The following is a 27,126-nucleotide window of genomic DNA, read 5'->3' on the forward strand; positions in this document are numbered from 1 at the left end:
CTCGTTCAGTTGAGTCATCGTTGTAAAAGAAAAAAAAAAGACAAAAGGCCATGATGACCCAGCCTCCCCAATGCCTAGAGCGAGGTATCATGGCATTGACAGCACTTGGATGAGGGTGTGTGATAATGGGTTCACCTTCTTATGTTTTCTCCATTCTATATTCATGACCTGCTATTAAGAAAATGTATATTAATAAATTTAACAGTCTGTAGTTTACCTGTAACACTGAGAGAGAGAGAGAGGTGCACTCACCCTCGTTCAGTTGAGTCACCGTTGTAAAAGAAGAAAAAAAAAGGCAAGAGGCCATGATGACCAAGCCGCCCCAATGCCCAGAGCCAGGTATCATGGCATTGACAGCACTTGGACGAGGTTGTGTGATAGTGAGTTCACCTTCTTATGTTTTCTCCTCTCTATATTCATGACCCGTTTTTGAGAAAATGTATATTAATAAATTTAACAGTTTGTAGTTTACCTGTAATACTGAGAGAGAGAGAGAGAGATTTCACTCACCCTTGTTTAGTTGAGTCACCGTTATAAAAGAAAAAAAAAGACAAGAAGCTATGATGACCCAGCCGCCCCAATGCCCAGAGCCAGGTATCATGGCATTGACAGCACTTGGACGAGGGTGTGTGGTAGTGGGTTCACCTTCTTATGTTTTCTCTTCTCTATATTCATGACCCGCTTTTGAGAAAATGTATATTAATAAATTTAACAGTCTGTAGTTTAGCTGTAACACCGAGAGAGAGAGAAGTGCACTCATTCTCGTTCAGTTGAGTCATCGTTGTAAAAGAAAAAAAAGACAAGAGGCCATGATGACCTAGCCGCCCCAATGCTCGGAGCTAGATATCATGGCATTGACAGCACTTGGACGAGAGTGTGTGATAAAGGATTCACCTTCTTATATTTTTTCCTCTCTACATTTATTGTCCATTTTTAAAAAAAATGTATATTAATAAATTTAACCGTCTGTAATTTACACCGAAAAAAAGAGATGCACTCATCCCCGTTTAGTTGAAGCACCGTTGTAAAATTAAAAAAAAAAAAAAAAAGGCCATGATGATCCGAGCCGCCCCAACGCCGAGCGGGGTATTACGGCATTGACCGCATTTGGTGCGTAATAATGGTTCACCTTCTCATATTTTTTTTTCTTGTGACCGCCTTTTAGAAAATATATATTAATAAATTTAATAGTCTCGAAAGTGTAGTTACGTTTAACGCCCCACTCTCCCGTCCTCCTCGTCTTGGTTTTCTCCTTTTCTGTTTTTGTTACTTTCTTCTGAGAAACTTTATATTGATAAATTTAACGGCCTCGCCTTCGCTTCCCCACTCCTCTCTCTTTTGCCACCTCTCCCCACCGCTCTCTCTCTTCATCCAGTGTCCTTCTTTCTCCCAAATTTCTAGGGTTTCTCCATTTCCGGAACTCCTCTCCTCAAACTCTAAATCCTAAGAGATTAGGAAGAGAAGAGAGGGAGGATAGATGTATCTCCGTCTCCTTCTTTTCTACTCCCTCTTACTCCCTTCCGCCCTCGGCCATATCCCTTCTTCCTTCTCTCACGACGTCCGCTGCCTCCTCGAGTTCAAGAAGGGCATCGTCTCCGACCCCTCCGGCCTTGTCCTCTCCTCCTGGACTCCGCCTCGGCCGCCGGAATCCAACTACAGCGGCGCCTCAGCCCCCGCCTGCCCCTCCTCCTGGCACGGCGTTTCCTGCGACGCCTCCGGCACCGCCGTCACCGCCGTCTCCCTCGATGACCTCGGCCTCGGAGGGGAGATCAAGTTCGCCGCCCTCGCCGGCATGCGCTTGCTCGGCGACCTCTCCCTCTCCGGGAACTTCCTCACCGGCCGCCTCGTCCCCGCCCTCGGCTCCCTCTCCTCCCTCCAGCGCTTGGACCTCTCCGGCAACCTGTTCTACGGCCCGATCTCCGGACGCATCGCCGAGCTCTGGAACCTGCAACATCTGAACCTCTCTTGCAATGCCTTCTCTGGGGTCTTCCCTACTGGGTTTCAGAATCTCCCGGGGCTGAAGGAGCTGGACTTGAGATCCAATGGCCTCAGCGGTCACATTGGCTCGGTTCTTTCCGAGATGAGGAATGTGGAGTACCTGGATTTGAGTGGCAATGAGTTCTACGGAGGGCTTCTCATGGAATCGGGGAACCTCTCTAGCCTGGCGAACGCAGTTAAATATGCTAACTTGAGCTCTAATAAGCTCAATGGAAGCTTCTTTTCCAGTGATTCATTGCGGTTGTTTAGGAACTTGGAAGTTTTAGATGTGGGTAACAATCAGCTCTCTGGGGAGCTTCCCTCGTTTGATTCCTTGCGCAATTTGAAAACTTTGAGGGCGGGGAGGAATCAGCTTTCTGGATTAATTCCAGAAGAGCTCTTTGGGAGTACAATGCCATTGACAGAGCTTGATCTCAGTGGAAATAGATTTACAGGTAATTACGTCACATTTTGTATTTAATTAAACATGATTTAGTTCTGTTGCTCATAAAGTCTGCGACTGTATTTTTGACTTGTGGGGTGGTATTTGGTCTGGTAAGGGGAAAAAGAAATTGTTGTGCATTCTTTTTTTTATTGTGGTTACATTTGATGATCTTAACTTTCTGCATTGAAGTTTAGATTTATCATAAGATATTTAAACTTGGGACAGAAAAAATATTTTTATGATTCATTCGTAGTCAGACATGTGGGTATTATTCCAACCATACATTATTCAACATTTTTTTCCATCTATGTGCAGGTTATGTTCGAACCATTAATTCAACAACCTTGAAAGTTCTAAATCTGTCTTTAAATGCACTATCAGGTCCATTACCCTCTAATCTAGGGAGCTGCGTCTCAGTGGATTTGAGTAAAAATATACTATCCAGTGATCTGTCAGTGATGCAGCACTGGGGAGAGTCATTGGAGATTGTTGACTTGAGTTCAAATGCACTGTCAGGAAGCATTCCGAATGATATTCCTCTATGCAGGTCTCTTATATCCATCAAGATTAGTAATAATTCATTAGCAGGCTCCCTTCCTTCTGTACTAGGAAGCTGCCCGAAGTTATCTGATGTTGATCTTAGTTTAAATAAGTTCACTGGACCTATTTTGCCAAGCCTTTTTATGTCATCAACAAGTATGAATCTTTCTGTAGATCAGTTTACAGGACCATTTCCACTTCAAGGGCCACATTCAATTGAGTCACTAGTTCTACCTTCTTATAACCATCTTGAGAGTCTTGATTTATCTGATAACCAGTTAAGCGGTTCCTTGCCTCCAGAAATTGGTAGTTTGCAAAGACTTAAGTTGCTTGATCTTGGAAGAAATGCCTTATCTGGAGAGCTTCCTAGTGAGATTGGTGAGCTGGATGGGTTGGAATTTCTTGACCTATCCGTTAATCATTTTAAGGGTAGGATCCCAGAAATGCCTCAGCGAAGCCTAGAGGTATTCAATATTTCTTACAATGATTTATCAGGCCCTGTTCCTCAAAACTTGCAGAGGTTTCCACGTAGTTCATTTCATCCTGGGAATGCTTTTTTAATCTTGCCAGATGATACAGATGCATTGGAAGACAACACCAGATCTGCCCAACACAGTCGTTTCAGGACCAGTATCTGGGCTGCAATTATTGTTTGCTCTTTTGGGGCAGTTATGTTGATTGTCGTTGTATTATTGGCAGCTCAAAAGATGTGGTTTAAAGAATACTGTGGGAAAAATGAATTCAAAGGCCCTGCAATTATAAGGGATGCAAATCCATTGAGATTTGATCTTCATTACACCCATAATTCTGAAGCAAAAGATTCTTTACCTGTTCCTATTAGTTTCTCATGTAAACATCTATTGGCATCATCTTCCAGATCAACATCTAGACAAGGAGACTTAGTAACTAATACTGCAGAATGTAGCTATTCCAAATATGGAAGTGATTCAGCATTTCTGGAGCTTGGCGAGTTAAAAAATTTCCCGTCAACTATTGAGTATAAATCTTCTTTGGGATTGCCATTACCATCTGCACCTCATTATATTGACTCACATTTAACTGAGCAACCTGCAGTGTGGCATGTAGGTTCACCAGATAGACTTGTTGGTGAATTGTTTTTCTTCGATGACTCTTTAGTATTCACGGCTGATGAGTTATCTCGTGCCCCAGCTGAAATTCTTGGTAGAGGCAGTTTTGGCACTAAATATAAAGCAATACTAGATTGTGGTCATGTATTAACTATCAGATTATTGCACTCTGGTCTTCTGAAACAGCAAAAGGAGTTTGCAAGGGAAGCAAAAAGAATAGGAACCATTGGACATCCAAACATCATTTCAGTGAGGGGCTACTGTTGGGGGCCAACAGAGCAAGGAAGGTTGATCATAGCTGATTATGCTAATGGATATAGCTTGGCAGATTATCTTTATGGTAAGGCTTTCTACATCTTAGATTCTCTGATATTGTCTTTCCTTTCAATTTATCAATGTTCTCTGCCTTTTTTATTCCAATTAAGGTCTCTATTTATCACTTTCATGTCTTGCTTTGATCATTTGCTATGTTTGTGAATTTTCATTAGGATACAAGTTTTTCTTTCTAGAGAAGAAACTCCTCCCTCAAGTTGTATCCTGTATTATTAGTGCATGTTCATGTGAATCTGTGGACTTTTCCCCTTTCTCTTGCAAAATATGACTGGTTCAATTAGAATGACCTAGGTATAGGCATACTAGACTGGAATTGGATAGACTTGGGCTGCCTCAACCAAGAGAACTATAGAATTCCATTAATATGCCTTGTAATAGTTCATTGCTATATCTGGAATCATTTTTAGTTTGTTTTACAATTTCTTGACTAATAAAATGAAAAAGATGAGATTGAGATATAACAAAGAACACGGTTTTGGTACATGCTAGTTTCATATGGTTCCTTTGATCCTTAGCGTTATTAGCTCTCAACCTGCTAGCAATTATTAAAGATTATGTAGAAGTTAAATGAAAGTCCACTGGCTTTTCCTCTGGATTTATAATGGATATTGCTGCTCTATACTTTTTGAAATAAATTGCTAGGTATTCAAATGTAAACTACTCTTATTCTGTGACCACAAGTTCGGGTCTGATTGACGAAGTCGCTATTAATTAGACTGTCTAGTCATATGATAGATAATGTTGAAATAATAATAGGTTTGACTGTAAAATTGAGTTATCTTGAAAGGAAGACAATTAAAACTAGTAGAAATAACACAACGTGCATGGAGTGCAATAGTGAAATCAAAGCGTAAATGAGCTGTCCATTGAAATTAGGGCCAGGAGATGCTGTAATGTGTATACTTTTTGTGTTATGATAGGAAAAGGGTAAAAGAAACCAAGGGTTTAAAAGAAATGTGATATAGAGAGATGGATAGTGTGATGTATTCTTGGGTTGACGTTAGTTGAACTCTGAGTAGATTCAAATAAAAATTTCATTTGACAAAAAGGAACCTTATCTGTATTGCTGGTGATTCCTGTACCGGCATACTTTGATTTTCTTTGCTGGTTTCTACCCTATTATTAGGAATGTTAAGTATCTTCAATAGTTTCTTCCTCTTTTTGGACATATTTAATAGGACACACTGAAGCAATGTTGCATATTCGTTGAAGGTTATCGTTCAAACATAAAATGTGCTTCCTAAAAGGGATGATACCATCTATTGCCTTGTGTTTCAGGCTCCTATATTTACAAAAAGTCCAGTACTTGAAACCATAGAACAGCAGCCTGGAGATAAAAGCCTCAGTTTTATTCTGTCATGATACCTTAGAAAAGGAGAAAGTAAGTTAAGGGGAAAAGACAACCATTTGATCTAAAGTTAGGTGGCTAAGGTGCTTAAAGTGGTGTAAATTTAACAATAGATATGGAATTGTTATTGTTGTTGTTGTGTAGTGATTAGAGACTTTCCCTCCCATCGTCACCTGTGTGTGTATGTTGGGTGGGGGGGTAGTTGGCTAGTGTACCATGTATGCCATTGTTTTCCACCTCCTTTGCATATATTTAAGGGTAGAAAGTGAGGCCCTTATTCATTTCCTAGTAAGTTAGCTATTACAACCTCAAGTAAACATTTTCCACAAGGGTTGCAATCTTATTCTGCCTCCTGTTCAGTACTCCTGTTTTCATAAATTACAGTGCAACTTGTCAAGTACATAACACTAAAGGTCTTTGAGTACCTCCTCCATTTCCGATCTTTAAATTTTTTTGGTACTATCTTTAGTTTATCTTGTGTTCCAAATAATGAAGCTTCTTGAGAAAGCAGTTATCATGTAGTTTTTGGCTGGGAGTCTGGGCGTTGTTTAAATTTGAGATTCTGCTTTGTAATTGTTGTAATGCCATGGAGTGCTTGACAACCACTTGTTTGAGAAATTTGAGAGAGAGCACTCAAGCCAAGCTGCCACCGCATATCTTGACAGCCTTTCCACAGAAGCATCATTAAGACAGAAGAAACTCTTACCTAGCCAAGCTGTTCCTATAAATCTGAAAAATTCACCTGGAAACTCCCAGACATCTAATTATTTAAAGATATACAAAAGATACACCTGCCTGCCTACAGGAACATGCACATATGCCATAAAGCATCCAATGAGAACATCTATCTTTTCCTTTTTCCAGGGTTTCAGATTCACCCTTTCAGGATAACTAAAGGGTTCCAAGTCTTCCATGAGTAGTAGGTCTTCCATAAGATACAGTAAGCGTTACTTTGGAAGAATTCTTCATGTTCTACAATCGTAAACATTAGATCTCAACAGAAGCTCATTGCCAGTGAAGTATGAAAGTTTAGTTGGTTCGAGGTAACTAAAGATCTGATCAATAGGACTGAAGTTCGATGAGATCCAGATCAACTTCATTTGCTCAAGTAACATGTTGGCTAAGATATAATCATATAACTCGAGAATCTTTTGGCGACTTTCTAGTGATTTAAAGTTCCTTTTGCTTTGCTTTAAAATGGCTGGTTGGCCCAACTTTATAACTAGTCCATTATAATGGTAATTTTTCTGGTTCAATTCAGCAAAACGAGGTAATTATTGTTTATGCTAAATGCTGCACTATCTGCCCATTTAGTATTAATATGATCCTTAATATGTCCATGCAAATACAGGTATTACGGCATATGACTTATTCTGCCATGAGCATCTGATGTGATCTGTATCTGATTTGTTCTGCAGAATCAACACCAGGAAGATACTCCCAGGTGTCAGTGAGTCAAAGGCTAAAAATTGCAATTGATGTAGCCCAGTGTTTGTATTACCTTCATGATCGTGGCCTGCCTCATGGCAATCTAAAGCCATCAAACATAGTCCTGAAACAACCTGACCTCACTGCACAGCTGACAGATTTTAGCCTTCACTGTCTTATGGCACGAAGAGGCACTGCTCAACAGATGTTAAACTCAAGAGCGCTTGGATATCAGGCACCTGAATTGACGACAGCAAGCAATCCATGCCCATCACTTAAGGCTGACATATATGCATTTGGGGTTATATTAATGGAGCTTCTAACCAGAAGAAGTGCCAGTGATATAATCTCTGGCCGAGTAGGTGCAGTCGATCTTACAGATTGGATTCAGCAGTATGTCAGACAGGGAAGGGCAGGTGAATGCTTTGACAAAGACATCGCCGATGGAGAAGCAGCGACGAAGGTGATGGAGGAATTGCTAGCTGTGTCTCTTAGGTGTATTCTGCCAGTAAAAGAGAGACCTAACATTAAAACAGTGATCGAAGATCTCCAATCAATCGCAATTTGAGATTTTTGTACAGGCAACTGAAATTTAAACATGCGGTTCTTTTTTTTAAAAAAAAATCTTTACTAGGTTTCGAAGGCTTCCAGTCAGGATTAATGTTCATAGCTAGTATGGAAATGTTGATCCATTAATTGATTGATTTTTTTTTTTTTTGAAAATGTCGGTTGAGTTGAGAGGAAAATTTGATTGCTCATATAAACCCGGTTCATTGGGATATGTTGCTTAGCTTTCAATACTGTTTTGGCTCTGAATTTCTTACATATTGGTTGTTCTAATAGCTGAAAGATGTGAAGGTTTAAATTTGCAGGCTGTTTAGCTTAACACTTTTTGGCTCAATATTGTAGATGCCATATCGGGTGTTAATATCAATTGTTTTCCCTCTGTGTTAATATCCCGTTGCCCACTATGGAAAATTGTGATCTGTCGGCAATCTAGATTCATGCTGCATCAGATGGCTACTTAGGTTGTCCTTCAAAAGCTGCGGTAGATTTGTTGCCTAGGTTGCTACTTCGGCTGAAGGCTTACAAATGTGGGACACATATGCCACAGTAATCTTTAAACGTCGTATACTCGTATATGCTAATATATATGGTGGTGTATGCCATGGTGATAAATTTCCTTCTTTGCGAAAAAGAGGAAAAAACTGCTACAGAATTTTAGACCCAAGACAGAAATTTAGGTCCACGGACACACATACATGTGTATATAGATCAAGAGGGGGGGAGAGAGAGAGAGAGAGAGAGCAGATGGAGAGAGAGCACTAAAAAAATCCAGTTACGCTCGCATAGATACATGAATAGGTACATTGAGAGAGAGAGAGAGAGAGAGAGAGAGAGAACACATTGTGAGAGAGCAAGAACATAAACATAGGTATATAGGTAGAGAGATAGAGAGAACACAAATACATATATAGAGAGATATATATAGATATATATACATGCATGTTGAGAGAGAGAACATATAAAGTATGAGAGTGAGAACACACATGTATATAGGTAGATAGATAGAGAGAGTACTAGAACAATCGGGTTATACACACATGTTTGACAACAATGTTTATATATAACAAGGAAAGATGATGGTCACTGTTTCCCTGAATACAATAAATTTCTTCTCATGATCTAAATTTTCGTACTATTTTTTAAAAAATAAGCTACACACTCCAAAAACTAATAATTTTATTAAATAAAAATTATTTAAATATAATATCATTATTTTTCATTATTTAATGTTATAATGCCGTTATAGCTATTATGACAGTTATTATTTTAGTACTAAAATTTCGAAATCATCCATTGTAGCACAAGTAATAGCAGTTTTAGCCATTTCGAACAATAGTGGTTTTTGTGGGGTCCATTACAAATGAATCGTCATTTGAAAGCCTGCTTCCAGCAGCGTGAGAGCAAACAAGAAAAAGCAAAGCATTTAAAATACAAACAGTCGGAAGCCACTCAAAAAATATACATCAAATCGACCAGTTCTTAAAACAAACCACTTTTATTCACTATACATAAAAGTCACCTGCAAATCCTAAAATTGCAATCAATTTGAAGAACCGATAAGCCTTGCAACGTGGAACAAAGAGGCAGTCTCCAGAAACAACACTTTAGTTGCTTTGGTGTAGACCGTAAGCAAAACTAGCTATACTCCTGATATCACACTCAGAACTCATGAGCAGACCTCGAATTATCTACCGAAGTATGAATACTCGATTTTTGATTGGAGTCCTGTGAGGTGAACAGATTGGGGTATGAAAAATATGGATCATCCTCCAAAGAGGTCAATCGTTGAGGCACATGAGCAGGTTGATGCTCAGGCATTTGCTCCTTTGAAACAGGTGACTCGTCGTCCATTCTGGGCACTTCATGAGAAGAAAGGGATGGTGCATCAAATCCCAATTTCGGCTCGTAAATGTTGTTCATATGATCAAATGAATCTTGATGATCAAATAGTGGATTTTCGGTGACATCCTGTCGACGAGAGCCTTCCCCCTTGAATTCATTTTCACCACTCTCAGAGGCCCTGCTGTTCCTTTTTGTTACAAGATCTGCAATTCGAACTTGTGCAAGGTTTGCAGCCGCACGCGCAGCTGCTGCAGCCACTTCAGCAGTTTCAGCAGCAGCCTGAGCAGCAGCCAGTACATCCTGCAAGTCTACATTGCCCTCACTGTTGCTCTTGGAAAAGGAGGAAGCCAACTCACTTTTCTTTGTAGATAATGGAGCAGAAGATAATGAAGATGAAGGAGCTATCTCACTTTGCCTCACTGATACTGAAACAGATGAAAATAATGGGGGCGAGGCTGCCAGCTCAGTTTGCTTGGCAGACACTTGATCGGAAGAAAATGGAGAAGAAACAAATGGGATGAACTGTTTGTCTTCCCCCGATGCAACTGAAACATCACACTGCGTGTAGGGGGAAGCAATTAATGGCTCTGGGTTATTTACTCCAGGCTCCACACGAGGAAAGTCTGACATCTCACTTGAAGTAGATTTGTTGACCTTCTGATCAACTTCATAGTCATGTGGCGGAGAGGATGGTACATGTGGAACAACTTCTGGAGCTGAGGGAATATTGGATGTTGAATGGACAGAAATTTTTGGAACTTCAGGAAGATCTAAGGAATCAAAGCCATCTGAATCCAACTCTTCATGAGACTCTTCTACATGGTTGGAAGATAATGCTTCGTCGTGTTTCTCTTTGGGAAGGGGCAACGTAGACCCATAGGTGAAGTGGTTTGGTCCATTCTAAAGAAAAAGATGTGATATTTATATTAGTCAGTGCAGAAATATTAAGAAATAATGGAATATAATCGCTTCAACTCACCAACAAATCCTCGTGTGGTTTCAGAAACTCAGTTTCAGAGGCTGATGGATCCCAATCTAACTCATGCTCTTCAGCAATTTCCTTCAGCAACTTCAATTTTGCTTCCACTGAAGGAGCCCGAACTGACAATAGTTCAATTATCTATAGGAGTAACTTGTTAGGAAAAAGATTGCACCAAATAAAAAAGGAAGAATCAAAATTCAATTACTGGCGCTCGGAAGTTCATAGAACCTGGCGGTTGACTCCACAATCTGGCATGAGCTCCGTGGCAGCTGCAACAAATTCCTTTCCATATTTGGCTGTAAACAACATCTGAACTTGCTGCAATTCAGGTAAATCTGCGCATCTTGGTGCAGCAAAACAAATGCTCGAAATTGCTTCTTTAAGGTCAAGAGGACATTCCCTGAACAATTTTATGGCAGGTCAGACCAGGAGCTCTATACCGAACAGGCATATAAAACTCAAAAGTAAACCAAACTCTATAAATAATTGAAGGAAATATTTACTAAATATACTGATAGTATATATGTATTAACTCAATGGGATCAACCAGAATAGAATTCTATCTCTCAACTTATGGAATTAAGTAAGAATTTTAAATAGAAGCAACTTGGTATTTGTACAGCAGATTACTTTGAGTTCTATAACACATACAACTACAACCAAAATCTGGGCGACGAGAGAATGAAGTATCACATGTTATTTGTATCGCATGTTTAAACCATGGTTTCAAGTGCTGGCAGAGAAACTATGCCAGGCCAGCACCAGCAGCTGACATAGATCAGCCTGGCACCTATTTAACTCTATTTTTAATTAAAAATTAAATCTTTTTTTTTTCATTTTGCATGGCACAGCACATATTATTCCAGTGGATCACTAGCATGCCTACTGGCACATCAATACTTAAAACCTTGGTTTAAACATGTGATGGTTCCCATGAAGATCCACCAATGATGTATCGGAACAAGCAAAATTTCAACCTTTAACACTAAAGGAAACAATGCTTGGAAGTGGACATTACTCAATCAAAATTTGCAATTTTTAATGAGAAAATTCTGCTAATATTATGTAGAACATGCAGAACTTTTGTTATCAGAATATAGCAAATAAGATAGAAATGCAAAAGATGCCAATGGAACCATTTTGAAAGTTCCAAGGAACCCTATTTGTTGGTCACTAAAGCAAATAAAGTTACTCTTCTTCAGCTTCTACTATATTTCATAATTCTTCTATTTCACAAGATGATCACTTTGATATGAATGTCAGTTATATCACATATAGCATGGAAATGTTCCATGTGTTAGACTTGAGAAAACTTGTTATAGGTTGGCAACATCAGAATATGTCTTTGACCTGTATTTGTTAGTCACTAAAGCAAAAAAAGTTACTCCTCTTCAAATTTTACATTCCATACTTCTTCAATTTCACAAGATCCGCATTTTGATATGAATGTCAGTTATATCATGCATAGTATGTCAACATTCCATGTGTTAGAGTTGAGAAAATCTGTATGCATACGTATAGCGAGTACTGCTAGCTTTCTACCTTGTTATAGGTAGTCAACATCAGCAGGTCTCACTTTTCATCAAAATGGTTCTAATAATACTTAAGCCATCAATTTCTATTATTTAATAGTGATTAAAAATATATTACCAGAGTTAAAAAACAACAATGAGTTGTTACTAATGTCATATATAGCATATAAATGCTTGAAACTACTAATGTCAGAACAAGTTCTGCAAAATATTTAGGACCTCGGTATACATTGATGAATAACTCAATTTCGAGTTCTAACACTTCCATAAATATATCTCCAATACAACATATACTCATTGAATTTATAGCCAGTTTATCATGTTTTTGACTCCAAGTAGTAATATTCTCAAATAATAGCAAGTTAGCAACCAACATAAATATCTAATTTGTATGGTCCAATCTTCTTCATTATTCAATACCATCACCAGTCACAATCTTGATGCTTCTTCACCTCCCATATTTCTTCCTTTTCCTAGGGCCATCTTATCTTTCTTGGACATGGATATACCATCTTCATCTTCCTATCTCACTTCTCTACTACTGAAGCTAATGTACTTTCCTTAATTAAAGAAGGACAACACAATGCATGCGGCTCCCACTGCTGCAAGGTCTGAGAAGGGTCAGATATATGCAGCCGTATCCCTGCATGCAGAGAGGCTGTTTCCATGAACCCATGATCTCGAGGTCACAGTAGAGCAATGTTACGAACTTTTTTTAATTGTACTTCATTTATTTATTTACTTATTTTTTGGAGAACTAGGATAGGAGAAATCCCAGTTGAAATTGTGGTGAGGATAGGACTCGAACCTAGATCCTTGCTAACAATCCCCAAAGACTTTACCAACTGCACTAGTTAGCACTCTCAACTACATGACATTTTAACCATGCTGATCCAACAAATTGTCTGCTTAAACATCCTCAACTGCTAACAAAAATTTATTATTACATGCAAGTATCCTCCTATTGGCCAACATCTTTATCTAAAACATCGTTGACCACATTAATGAACATCTATGGGAATATTAGTCCTTATCAATTTGGTGGATCCTACTCTGCTAGTTATGATCCATCTGATTCCCCCCAGAATTGCGAATGATGTCATGCTAATTTTCCTGCATTCTGCTAATAAGAAATAATAAAAGACATACTAGATATCCAACTTCGGTTCATCTGCCTCGAGATTCCTAGAGAAATTCAATGTGTTTATATATATAAAAACCAAGAAAATAATAAATTCACATCAAACTATATCATACAATTAATTTTGATGGAAGCCTCCTTGTCAAAATAAATCCCACTACAACTGCATATTCAAAAACAAGTACCACATTGAACCTTCATTTTCAGAAACTCATACACTGAATTCCACAAACATAAGCAATAAACACCAATCATAATTAATCAGATAAAAAGACTACATAACATATTCAAGTACGGGTATAGTCTTGTCTTCTAATAAGCGGCGTATAAATCATGAAATGCAAGATGCAAGTTGACCCCCCAGCTGAGCAACCTTGCAACATAAATGAAGCCTTTTGTGATCAATCCATGATGACAAAATTGCTTGGTATGTATCAAAATTTTATCATTACTTGAAAAATGCGACTTCCTTTGAAAATGTCGCATAAGAATGCATGATGCCAGAATCCTACTCATTGTTATTCACTAAAGACTGAGCTGAGGAAAATATTCTTTTAATTTTATATTATTTTGATCAAAATCATACATCTCAGACTTCATGAATACCGAATGCGACTCTTCAAGAAAAGAAACTGCCCCAAAAAATCAACAAAATTAAATATCAGCTACATTTCCTATTGGTTAAATAAGAATTAGGTTTGTAAATTGCAATTCCCAAGGAAGGAAACTTGTTCAGAAATTTAGCAAGTTTTCATTAAGTTAAAAGAGATGTTAACAAGAGAACATCAAAACCAATATAATTCCTAGAAATGTGACAATGGAAGCATAAGTAGAAGAAATATATGCATATCTACGAGGGATATAAAAATAATCAGGAATCAACTAGCCAACCTCTGGGTCTCAATTATGGGAAGACGGACGGAAATTAGCTCACAGAACAATTCAATGGTCTCCTGCGCCGCCATTATGTTTTCCTCCCGAATAATATGCTCCACCTGTAACCAACACCAACTAATCGTTCATCAAAAACTACAACTGAACTCTCAAAAAAAAGGAAAAAGAATACTCCTGACAGCAAGAAACTGCTTCTCATTTGCTCTGTTTTTTGGGTTTATCCCTGTCGCTTAGTTAACTCTACCCTAACCATCAAAAGTGTAAAGATTAGTTTGTTTTCATTAATAAACAAAAAAAATCAAATTTACCCGGATCCGGGCAGTGGCCTCCTGCCCATTCTCAAGAAGCTTTGCAATGTCTCTTCGCATCTGCTTCAGTTGAACCTCCCTCCGATTCCGCAGTAACTTTATTCTTGGAATCGTTAGCTTTAGCAGTGTTTTGCTGATCACACACAAAATTAGCAAAAATATAAACGATCGATCCCCCAATCATAAGGCAGACATAACTTTATCAAAATCAAGCTTTTCATCAAGCTATTTAAATACTGACCAATCAAAACAACAATGAGATCAAAACCACAGCAAAACTCCCTAAAATTTTAATCTTTATATCAAAAAACACAATTTCATCAAATTACGAATTTGATGCCCTAATCTGAAAAACCCTTCAATCAAAGGCAGAAGAACTGCAAAAAAACAACCTTCTTTTCGTATCCAAAAAAGACGATTTTTCCAGAAAACTACGAAAAACCCAAGAAAACCGGAAAATCGAAAACGTGCAAAACAACCTCAAGAATCCAAAATTCCCATCAAGCAAAGAAGGGGACGAATCCGATCCAAACAACAAGAAAATTACACACGATTGAAACAAACGAACTAAATAACTTTAGCATACCATTTGGCTCCTTTGAATCCCTTATTGAAGAAAGCATCGAGCATCGACATCGCTCGTCCGATTTCTATTGATCAAACCTCCCAAACTAATTCTAGCACTGAGCTTATCGACGCGAAATCGATCTTACACTTTTTCCGAGATCTAAACAAATCTATATATATACGAGAGAGAGAGAGAGAGAGAGAGAGAGAGAGAGCGCCCTTTCCTTTGTCGTGGTACCTTGGGTACACGATGAGGAAGGTGAGAGGAAGTAGGCGGCGGCGTGTCGCAGAGAGGTATTGATAAGGACTTATTATCTGCCGTTCGATCTGTACTCGAGGCGATCATGTCCGCCCATTTATGGCGTCCGGGTGCCGGGCAATAATTGCCGTGAACCGCGACGGAGGAGTGGACGACAGATGATGAATCAGCACAAGTATTTTATAAGGTACACATGAACACCCGATTTTTCTCCGAGGGACGCGTTCCTTGGGCCCGAAGGTTCCGATTCTTTTCTTTAACCTGACGAACGGTTCCGACCGACAGGCCCAACGCGCACCATGTCCTTTCTACGAGCTGCAGATAAGATAACGCTAATACTCTGAGCCTTCTAAGTTCTAATTTACTTAATTAGAAAGCTATATATATATATATATATATATAACACATACACAAACACACATACATGATACATACATACATACATATAGTCTGATTTCCGGCTCCCAGGCTTTCCACCCAGTTGAGAGATGCAATGAGCCAAACGCGTGCAGTGAGGTAGATGGAAAAGTTCCTATCTTAGTTCCGTGTTTATGACCAGCTACGTCAATCTACTTCGACTGACTACTGACTGAGCAAGAGATGAGATCGTTCTTGAATTACTTTCTTCAGTTTGATAGCCACCATTAGTCGCAGTTATTATATACATCTATATACATACATATGTGTGTGTATGTATGTATCTATAGGCATGTATGTGTGTGTATATATGTATACATGTATAAATACATGTATGTATGTATGTATGTGTGTGTATACCTCTCTCTCTCTATATATATATATATATATATATGTATGTATGTATGTATGTATCTATGTATGTATGTATGTAGGTAGGTAGGTAGGTAGGTAGGTAGGTATATGTATGTAGGTATGTATATCTCTACATATGTACATACACATATACATACATATATATACGTATGTTCATAAATACACACACACATATGTTATTGAGCAATGTTCTGTGCTTATAGCTGCGGGTCGTGGCGCATTAAAAAATCTAGCTAGAATGGATTGGATGGTGTTGGGGGATCTTGAGGTCAAGTTTGATTTGGCTTAACCCTTAACCTAATATGCTCAAGCTGTAGCTTCACATTTGATGTTTAAACGTTTGTTTTGTCGTTCATAACAGGGCATGTGAACACAGTATTTAATAAAAAATACCATGAGATGGTAGGTATTACGTCAAACCTTATCACTCGAGTGCATTACATTTGGTCAAGAGGGGTAAATGAGATAAAAGCATCAAGGGTTGCAAGAAAATTCTAGGAATTGTTAGATTACGGTAGGCTTGTAATTGGATCAATTTGGGGTCAAGACAAGTTTAACAAAAGCCAATCAAACTTTTTGAAAGTTGCAATTTTAGACATAGACTCCACTCGCAAATCAATTAAATTGAGTTGGGTTTATTAAAAAAAAATAAAATAGGTTCATCAAATCATTCAAGTTGGGTTAAGTCAATAACGATCAAATTTAAAGGTACCTGCTTTTCAAGCTGGTAAAATTCTTTGGGGGTTCTACCAAATGACCTGAAAATAGATCCTGCCGTAACCGAGGTTTGAGAGATATAGAAAAATAAAAATACAAGTTCCAAAATTATATAGCCCATCATCCATGGACCACTTTCTTTTTTTTAAAAAAAAACATGACCAAGTTCCAACCACAAATATGGGTGGATCTAGGTTCAGCTCCAATATGAGATAAAAAAAAATAAATTAGTTATTCTGTGTGAAGAAGAAAAATTAATAATTACTTGAATAAGATCTAGAAAAACTGAAAAGAAAAAAGATGCTACGTGAACTTCAACTGCTAATATCATTGACAAGAACACTTTTCAACTTTAATTGAACCTTCAACCTTCAACGAACAATTTAAAAGTTTGTATACCAAGATGTTATCTTTGAACTACAGGAAAGTAAATTGATTTTTCAATTTTTCAACAACAAACATAACCTTAACTAAATACTTCATTGAAGATAAAAATATTCATATAAAAATTTTAGTTAGATTATCTTAAAAGCTTACAACTTGATAGAGTTTTGTAGAAAAAGAGGTTCTAGCATGACAGCAAATTAATTTTTAGCAACTAACAAGAAAAATATTTCCAAACTTTCTGGGGGAAAAAAAGATATCATTAGTGCACCTAGACTATAATAACATCCAAGGAGGAAGAGAGATATTTCTAAACCAAGAAGCAAAGATGAGATATAATGTAAATTTAATTACTTTGATAGATATCTTTAGAACTTGGATTTTAGCTAAATGATTCCCAATCTGAAGTCTTTAGCAGTTCATTTCAATTAGTAAACCAAAAGGTGGCAGAGGAATGAAAATTAGAGGCTTTAGAAATTTCAAAATCATCTATTTTTAGGTTGAGTTAGATGGGACTCCGACAAATTGAGTCATCTGATGTTTAATCCATTTGAGACACCAAGTACACAAGTTGAACTGGACCTGGATCAAGTGGAAAAACAAATGACCAGACTCAACCCATGAATCTGAAACAATCAGCTTAGCTCACAAGTTGACCTGATCCATATGCAGCACTTGATATAGATTGAAAATACAAGTTCCAATTAAGTTTAGAATAATTATAAAAATAAAAATGAAAATTAGAAAAGGGATGTGTAAGATAATTTCGAGTACCAAGGTCAAATTATTTTGGAGATGCTTCAATTAAGGCAGCGGTTTATACATCCTTCTGTAAAGCACTCTTAATTGAGTTGTGGTAATGTTCAAAAAAAGATCAGCTTAAACTGCAACAGGCATTGGCTCAAAATATCAAGCTAGACTAATTTTAATAGCAAGAAACAAATTTTTTTTGTTAAAAAAAGTAAAATATTGGAGCTCAACATGAGATTGACTAGCTTCACTTAAAATATTTAGATTTCAGAAAGCAAACAGGTCGCTCAACATAACTTTTAAAAGATACACTTCGCAATAGAAGACTCTTTGAGAGCATTCTTCTTCTTCTATCTTGGTTCACACAATACTGGATTCAGCAAAGTAACAATATGCAGAATACAAACTTCTCAACTCCGAGGGTTCCTTTTAACTGAATTATCCCATCAAGTCCCAGCAACCACGGTCAGTAACATCAGGCCTCAAAAAAGAATCAGCAGAGACATCAAAACATCATTACAGGGTAGACTACGCAATTGGTATTTACGTCACAGTAGAAACTAGGTGACATTTTGCAATTATCTGAAGCATTAAAAGCAAAGCTTATACCAAGAATGGGAGGCTACATCTCTTGCAACCAAATGGTCCACAAGGCACTAGTCATCACTCACAAGCTCATTACAGGCCTATTGATTCCAGTTGGTGCAACATGGCTGCTGATATCAGCTCCTAACAGATTAAAATTGTCAAACCACAAATACAAAATCATAGCACCACCTAAGCTTGGGGACCATTTTCGCCGACAATGCACCTAAAGGTTTCAACAGGCCTGCTAGGGCTTTAGTAGGACAGAATCCTCAAGTGTAGGCAAAGTACTGCTTCATAGCATTTTAACACTACTAAGGTGGTTTCTTCACAGTGAGATACCAAAAATAATGCTGCAAAGAAAAAAGGAATAGAAAAGAGAAAGGAGATAAACAAACAAGCACGCTTTTGTGTCTCATTTTCAAATTCTGTTAATTCTTTGTTTTCTTACTTTCTGATTACCATCTATAGGGATGTCTGCTTCTAATCGTAGGAATATCTAAACCCTACAGATATCATATCTGCAACTAAATCTACACATGGAAGAGCAATTTTTATAATTCTGAAACCAGTTCTTTGCAATTATTTACTACAGCATCTTTCACTCACTATTTATGAGGCATAAAATAATTAAATGTTTCTTTAACTTCATCAACCACAGATCCTTTTTGAAACATGATATTTTCCAAAAGAAAGTTGGTGCAAGTTGGGAAGAAAAATCTGTTTCACCAACAAGGGAGGATGCTAGAACTTCCTTATAGCCCAGTAAACCCTTCATCTACGCGGATAATTACAGAAACAAGATCTTGAGGTGCCTGGTGGACATAGAAGACCAATGACTAGATCAGTTGCAATATTTGCACTGGACCACCTCTGATCACATCTTAATTATTCCTACTTCCCTGACTTGGTTTGAAACACAACAGGGAACTAAGCAAGGGATTCTGTCCCCATACTTTTGCAACTTTAACTCTCAAGCCAATGTCTCCCTAATCCTACATAATAGCCAACTATTGTCCTAACATTAAAAACCCGGAATCAGTGAATTTATATAATTGAATAATATCCTTATTGCCACCAAAGACAACAGCATTGAGTGCCTCACTTTCTAAAGATTTGTTTGAAAATCACCAATTCGACTTGAATATCAAAAACCAGAAATCCTCTCTTAAGTTGTCCTCAGTGCTCCGTTCTGAGCAGGAAAATGAAACATTCTTGAAAAATCTTGACATATCCATTGAAACATTAGAAACATGGATATACGAATGGCATAGTTTTACTTAGATAGGATAAGAAAAGTGATACCCAGGATGCCCGAGCAATTGCTAAAGGGGTTGACAGTAATACCTGAGTTGATGGAGGTCAATGAGAAAGTGCTTAAGTGACAGTTCCCCCCTTTCTATATTTGAAAACCAAAGATTAGATGGCACCTTCCTGGCCACAGCGAGCAATATACATCTCTCACAGTCCTGGAACTTTATCCTTGAGTGGAATAACATAATACTTGATAGCTTATTTTCTTTCTTATGCAGTCCACTCGACTTTAATATCATCATAACATGATACCAAGGAAGGCCCCAATTGGCATTGCTATAGATAGTAGAGCTTTGGGTGGTTAAGCTTTTGCTAGTAAAGCCTCAACAAGTTGGGAGATAATCCTTTTTTCCTTTTTCTTTTTGCTATCCACTAACATCTCCAAGAATGAAGCTCTGTCAATCTGATCCTTGAGCTAACCTCACCTTCTCATATCTATCTATTTTAAGATTAACTTGATTAGGATACATCTCTATATTGTAGCAGACAAGATCCCGATCATGGATTGCGATACTGCTACAAACCAATGGGTAATCGGGTCCCCCTGTCATTGCGGTAGAGAGGCCAGCTCAATTAACATCCCTCCTTGGTTCAATTAAAATCCCTCCGCCAGCTCAATTTCCTCATCCAGCTCATCTGAGAGCGGTATGTCCCTCCCTGTCCCTCTCTCTCTCTTGAGTTAGGGCCCTCCCCTTTCCTCTCTCTCTCTCTCTCTCTCTCTCTCTCGGGTTAGGGTTGGGTTTTCCCAACTCTCCCCCTCCTCACTCCCTCTTCCCCTCCCTTCCTTTCTCTCTCTCTCTCTTCCTCTCTCCTATTCTCCCTCTCCCACCCTCCGGCTCTTCCTATTTCAGTAGCCCCAGAATGACACAGTACCAACCCGTACCACGCCGAACCGGACGTCAGCTGATATGCCCTCAAGTACCAGTTCGGCAAATCACGATCTAGAATATAGCAAAAATAAATTGGATGCCACAATGTAGGAGTCTGGTTTTGCAAGAATCCATCTCAAAAGAGAATCCGAAACATGACACTCATATCTCAAACTTATATTGTAACTATAACAAATACTATAAAACAAAAAAATCTCTGTACAACTAATTATAAAATGATAAGTAGCTAGAAAACAAACAAATAATTTGCAAAATCATCCTCTAAAAAGAGCTCAACTTTTTCCAAGGGGGAAAGAAAGACTCAGAAAGCTAAACAAGTTGGTCAAGTTAGTTGATTTCTCTTTGACACAATAATAAAAAGGTAAATAAATTAGAACCGAGTCACACAAGCTTGTAAATTATTTTAGTTCCTCAAAGTCGGCCTTTATCAAGTCATAAAAACAAGATTTTATCCATATTATACATTCATCACCAGAAGTCTGATCCTTGACATTAGCTATATAATATTCCAGAGAAAGCATTTGCTTGAGTTGATTTGGTATTAGCATATACGGTATATGATTCAATGTCCTTGTGTTTCCATCTAAGAAAAAAATTATGAGTACAATTGGTCTAACCAAGCACATCATGAATACAAATATGTGGCCTACAAGTTTGATGTATGACTAATGATGAATAATAGCAAAACTTGATGCAGGAATCAATTATGATACACATTACAATTGAAGCAGACGCTGCCATAAGATGCTTTTTGATAGCCCAACTTGTCTCAAGTTTCATTTGTAGTCCAGGATATAGTAATACACATTATATTCAGAACTATAGATAGCTAAACCATAACTAACAACCTAATCCTGTTTATATAAATCCTACATGATGGCCGAGTCACATAAATACCAAAAATCAGTTATGATGAATATTTATTATTAGTTCAATTATAGACTTCAGCATTGCTTACTAAATTTAAGAAGAAACTAGGACAAAACAACAAAAAACATCAACTCGCAAAAGTAAAACACAAACTTTTACAAATGATGCTAGGGAAAATAATCGACTCTCTCTTGATGATGGAGAGATAACTCTTCAGCATATTTATTCTTGCATTCAGATTATTGCTTGGCCTGGTACAATAGAATCTCAGATGACCCCACAAATATTCATGGAAGAATTATCGGTATAAAGAGATCAAAACATATAACTGAAACATCTGTTTGGATGTATTTCAATTTGTTATATTTTGGGACACCACCTATACTCTCAAATATGGAACTTTCAATTTTGTACAGTAGGTGTTTGGGTATGTTTTGAAATCTCAGAAAATCACTCATGAAAAAAAAGGCCTATTCTTGAGTAAAGTTTTTCAAGTACACAATTATACCCTGATGTTCAAAATATGATTTTGCTTCATTATCAAAACATGTTTCGTCAAGAAACAAATACCCCACGTTGTATTAAATCCCAATCATTGATTTCAAAACTGCAATATTTTGGATACTTAAGAAATCATGATTTTGCATATAAAAGCCTCAGAAGTCAGTCAGTAGCTACAAAAGTTCTTACAGACATACAGTAAACTACTCTAAATTCACAAGTGCAAAATGGTCAAATAATTCTTCATCAAGTATGCATGCACAAAGATAGCAATGATGAATAAAAAGACTCATGTAACATAAGTGGCTACAGGAGTGAAGAAGAAAACCTAAGTTCTCATGAAAGGGCTCCAAACCTAGATCGGGCATCACCTGTAATGGCTGGTAATACACATCTCCAGAAGTCTGGAACTTTCTCATAGAACTTTCTCCTTGAACACCTCTGAACAACTCATGATCGAGATCGGCTTCAGATCTCTGCTAGGCAATTCTTCTTGGCTTCAACATCTGCATGAGCTGATGTCGAGGAGTCAACCTCTTTCCCAAGCTATACATCAGAAATTCAATATTGTCCAAAATACTTATTTTGTGGTCTAGGTTTTCATTGAAGCAATAATAAAAACACTTACATATGATGTAGACCAGACCACGGTTCTGGAACCGCCGGTTCCGGTTATGGAACCGTCAGTTTCGGTTCCACAAAAACCTAGAACCTTAACCGTAACCGAAAATAGTCGGTTCGATTCCGGTTCTAGAACCGCCGGTTCCGGTTCCGGTTCCAAATGGTTTCGATTCCGATTTTTCAACATAAATTATAAAATTTTGAAAAAAAATAGATTGTGTATAAATATGGAAAAAATTATAAATACAAATAGATTGTGTAATTAATACAAAATGATAATTTGTATCTCATTTTATTATTTACTATCAAAGTAAATTTTAATAATACAACTAGATAACATTATTAAAAAAAAATAAGTTACATTAAATAAATTTGGAACTAATTTATTTTATTATAAATAGAAAAAAAAAGAAAAAATTAGGCTTCGGTTCCGGTTCCGGTTCCGTCCGGTTCCGTTCGGTTCTATCAAATCTGAAACCTTAACCAAACCGTATTCCTCAAGGTTCCGGTTCGGTTAAGAACCGTGAGACACGATTCCGGTTCCGGTCCGGTTCTTCCCGGTTCAGTTCTCCGGTTAGAACCGGACCGTGGTCAGGTCTAATATGATGTAATTTGATGGGATCGGAGTATGATTCTAATGGTGAACAACAGCAAACTCAAATGCAGAAATCTATGAGATATTTTCAATTACCAAAGAAAGATGCATCAAGCTCTGTGGTAAGATACTTGTCAACAATTCAACCTATCCAGAGTTTCATCCATAACTAGCAAACAGCTAATAAACAGCAATAAGATTCAGTAAGCAAGAATCCACTCCCTTGCATCAGAAATAAACAGAAATAAACACAACCATGGATCCATATGCATAAATCCTTCAGTTCACAATTATGACTAAAATGATTCAAGTTCAATTGTAGACCTCACATTGCCTGTCAGATTCATGATTCATGAATAACATAATGCACCACAACTCTACCTACATTCTGGAAGAATGATTTGAGATTTTATGTTCTCTTTTCAAAAATTATTTATCGTATTAAACTTGCAAAACAATAAACAATTACTAGAAATTGTATCAATCTGCTTACAGGTTCAGACACATTCTTCATGTTCAAAGAGTGAAGAAGTGATACCTAAGAACATGATAGGAGGAAAACATCAAGCTGCCTGTTTTATGGTACAGAACTACAGAGTATTTCTCCCTTCAAAACTCGCAGCATACAATTCACTGAGATCTGGGAACTTATCTATGTGTCGGAGGACATAATAGTGCAAGAACTTCTTCTCTGAACACACCATGGCCGTGTACACATCATATGCTCCACCATGCAACTCTTTTGACTTCAAAGCCTCCAAGTATCGATTTCTTGGAATCAGCCTCTTTGCCAAGCTCAGTGTCAGAAGCACAGGGTGGCGTGCAACATAGGATGGGGCACAAGCTGAATCCCGCATCAAGAAATTCATCTTCTCCCGCATACTGCTCACGGAACCTGTCAAGAAAGCAGGAGCCTTTCGGAATGCAGCAAGGAACTCAGCCTCTGACCAACCAAAGCCCCTCAAGACCTCCAATTTGGCATCGAACTTCTCCTGGCTGACAAGAAACAGAACCCAGAGAGCCCAGTGGAACATCGTCGAGCCCGGGAGAACTCCCAACCCCTCGGCACGATCAATCAATGCCCTTAATGCATCAGGCTTCTGGAGGATGAACCTCGGATGCTTCTTCAAGACCAGCGTGATCCTCTGGTCTGAGATGCCGCAGTCCTTCAACACCGAGAGGTTGGGCTGGATTGTCTTCTCGATGCTGCGTCCGAGAAGCCACTGATTTCCTTTGAGGAATTTCTTCAAATGCTCGTCAGAACCAAGAAGGTCTCTCCAGAACTGGATCTTAGAGACGACATGGTGGAGGCTGTGGTTGATGACGACGGGGTTCGAGAGAACAATGTGGGTCAGGGCGGGGCCGGTGAAGCCGAGGTCATGCAAAGCTCGGAACTTTGGGGCAAGAGTTTTCTCCACGTCGAAGGCGAGCCATCTGGGGTACCAAGATATGAGCTTTTTGAGATGGGAGTCATCAAAACCGTGTTTTTTGAAGAAATCCATAACGGAATCGGGTTGTTGACGGGATTTGATGCGGCGGAGAGGTTTCGAGGCTTCCGCTGCCTTCTCCGGTGAGAGGCCACAGGAGGCGACAAGGTAATCGGCCATGAAATGAGGCTCGGCAGATAGATTTCCTGCGGAGGCGGCGACGGCGGTGGTGAACGTGGAGAGGAATTGGACCGCTCCGACGAGGTAGGGGCGATAGAAGGAGGGAATGGTGAGGGAGGAGGTGAGCTTCAGCATCCTTCCGTATCTCACCTTTGGAGGCGAAGCAGGTAAAAACGGAGGAGGTGGTGACGGCACCTTAGATCTCGGGGCGCACCAAGTAACCCACTCGGTGCCACCCAAAATAAATACTTCGCCCTGGGCCGTCGCCCATCCCACCTATGTTTTACTAGACCTAACCAATGATCGCCATCGAATCACCTTCGAGCAGTACAATCCTACCCTACAATACCCGCTGAGTATAATTCGAGCCAGCCTAAGCCAGTCCTCAGCTCAGCCTTCAAAACCGAGATGTCAAAAATTTGGCAACCCTCTGCCATAATCACCATGAACTCTGGACTGAGCAGTGCCGGCCTATACTTCACGCCAAAACCCTAACTATATATTTGAGTTGTTGTGTGTGTGCGCGTGTGTGTGTGTTTTATCTTTATCTTTTTATTTTTATTTTACCTTCTTCAATTATTGAAGGTACATGAAAGAGAAGGCTCTACCCTCCTCAGAATTCAAAAAAAATAAAAATAAAAAATAAAAAAACTAAATATATTACACCATAAATTTTAAATTAACTGGGCCTTTCTTCACTTATCTCACCGAGCCAACTTGAGTACCAGAAACCAGAAATCCTCTCTTAAGTTGTCTTCCGCGTTCCTCTCTGAGCAGGAAAAAGATAACTCTTGAAAATTCTTGACATATCCATTGAAACATTAGAAACTTGGATATAAGAATGGCATAGTCCTACTCAGAAAGGATCAGAAAAGTGATGCCCAGGCAATTGCTGAAGGGGTTGACAGTCATACCTGAGTCGATGGAGGTCAATGAGAAAGAGAGCAGGTGATAGTTTTCTGTCTTCTATACCTGAAAACCAAAGATTTGATGGCATCTCCTTGGAACTTTGTCCTTGTGTGGGGTAACATACCTCTCCTTAACCAAAGATTTGATGGCATCTCTTGACTTCAATATCTTCATGACATAGATGCCAAGGAAGGCTCCATTTGGCATTGCTGTAGGTAGTGGACTTTTGTCTATAGAGCTCTACAGAATACGGCTTTCGCTAATAAAGCTTGGAACGCGCCTTCTATTCTAAGATCGATTTGATTAGGATCCAAGTCTCTGAATTGCAGCAGACAAGGTCCAGATTATAGCAAAAACAAATTGGATGCCACAGTGTAGGAGTCCGGATTTGCAAGAATCCATCTCAAAAGAGGATCTAATATATCATACTCATTTCTCAAATTTATACTGGAATTATACCAAATACACACACACATACTATAAAACAAATAAATCTCTGCTAGAAAACAAATAATTTGCAAAATCATCTTCTAAGAAGACCTCAACATTTTCCAAGAGGGAAAGAAAGACTCAGAAAGCTAAACAAGTTAGTCGAGTTAGTTGATTTCTCTTTGATACAATAATTAATGCAAATGTAAATAAATTAGAACCGAGTCACACTAGCTTATAAACTATTTTAGTTCCTCAGAGTTGGACTTTATCAAATCATAATAACAAGATTTTATCCATGTTATACATTCATCGCCAGAAATCTGATCCTTGACATTAGCTATATAATATTCCAAAGGAAGCATTTGCTTGACTTGATTTGGTATTAGCATACAGTGTATATTACTTGATGTCCTAGAGTTTCCATCTGCAAAAAGAATTATGAGTACAGTTGGTCTGCCCAAAGACATTGCAAATACAAATAATAGGCCTACGCAAGTTCGGTGAATGATTAATGATGCATAACAGCAAATCTTGGTGCAGGAATCAATTGTGATACCCATTATAATCGGAGCAGATGCTGCCATAAGATGCTCTTTGACAGTTACACTTGTCTCAAGATTCATTTGTAGTATAAAATATAGCAATACACTTTATATTCAGCGTTATAGATAGTTAGACCATAACTAACAACCTAATCCTGCTTATATTATATACTACATGATGGTCCAGTTACATAAATACAAAAAAAAATCAGTTATGATGAATATTTAATATTAGTTCAACTATAGACTCGGTCATTCCTTATTAAATTCAAGAACAAACTAGGACAAAATAACAAAAAACATCAACTTGAAAACGTATAACACAAACTTCTACAAATAATGCTAGGGAAAACAATCAACTCTATC

General features: G+C 38.2%; 3 protein-coding genes across 5 annotated transcripts; 1 reads left to right on the plus strand and 2 right to left on the minus strand.

Moving 5' to 3' along the window:
• The first annotated feature begins 1,330 nt into the window (after nucleotides 1-1,330).
• Nucleotides 1,331-7,984, plus strand: LOC103721205 (probable inactive receptor kinase At5g10020). Its single transcript, XM_026810060.2, has 3 exons — nucleotides 1,331-2,432; nucleotides 2,738-4,390; nucleotides 7,150-7,984. The coding sequence occupies exons 1-3, from the start codon at nucleotides 1,478-1,480 to the stop codon at nucleotides 7,725-7,727; spliced, it is 3,186 nt and encodes a 1,061-aa protein (XP_026665861.2). The 5' UTR covers nucleotides 1,331-1,477; the 3' UTR covers nucleotides 7,728-7,984.
• A 1,100-nt stretch (nucleotides 7,985-9,084) lies between these two features.
• LOC103721196 (IST1-like protein) lies at nucleotides 9,085-15,516 on the minus strand. Its single transcript, XM_008811294.4, has 6 exons — nucleotides 15,012-15,516; nucleotides 14,426-14,558; nucleotides 14,115-14,218; nucleotides 10,779-10,950; nucleotides 10,548-10,688; nucleotides 9,085-10,468 (listed from the first exon to the last, which is right to left on the minus strand). Exons 1-6 carry the CDS (start codon nucleotides 15,059-15,061, stop codon nucleotides 9,386-9,388), a joined length of 1,683 nt encoding a protein of 560 aa, XP_008809516.2. The 5' UTR covers nucleotides 15,062-15,516; the 3' UTR covers nucleotides 9,085-9,385.
• Nucleotides 15,517-16,200: 684 nt separating this feature from the next.
• On the minus strand, nucleotides 16,201-25,277 carry LOC103721197. 3 transcript variants are annotated; one of them, XM_008811299.4, is made up of 3 exons: nucleotides 23,809-25,276; nucleotides 22,426-22,569; nucleotides 16,201-18,375 (listed from the first exon to the last, which is right to left on the minus strand). In XM_008811299.4, exon 1 carries the CDS (start codon nucleotides 25,010-25,012, stop codon nucleotides 23,861-23,863), a length of 1,152 nt encoding a protein of 383 aa, XP_008809521.2. In that variant the 5' UTR covers nucleotides 25,013-25,276; the 3' UTR covers nucleotides 16,201-18,375; nucleotides 22,426-22,569; nucleotides 23,809-23,860. The 3 variants fall into 3 exon arrangements, with proteins under 3 accessions (XP_008809521.2, XP_026665865.2, XP_017701686.2); XM_026810064.2 differs by lacking the exon at nucleotides 16,201-18,375 and having other exon boundaries at nucleotides 20,590-22,560; nucleotides 23,809-25,277; XM_017846197.3 differs by lacking the exon at nucleotides 16,201-18,375 and having other exon boundaries at nucleotides 20,590-22,569.
• Nucleotides 25,278-27,126: the final 1,849 nt, after the last annotated feature.

The sequence above is a fragment of the Phoenix dactylifera genome, unplaced genomic scaffold (assembly GCF_009389715.1).
Source record: "Phoenix dactylifera cultivar Barhee BC4 unplaced genomic scaffold, palm_55x_up_171113_PBpolish2nd_filt_p 000190F, whole genome shotgun sequence".
Lineage (NCBI taxonomy): Eukaryota > Viridiplantae > Streptophyta > Magnoliopsida > Arecales > Arecaceae > Phoenix > Phoenix dactylifera.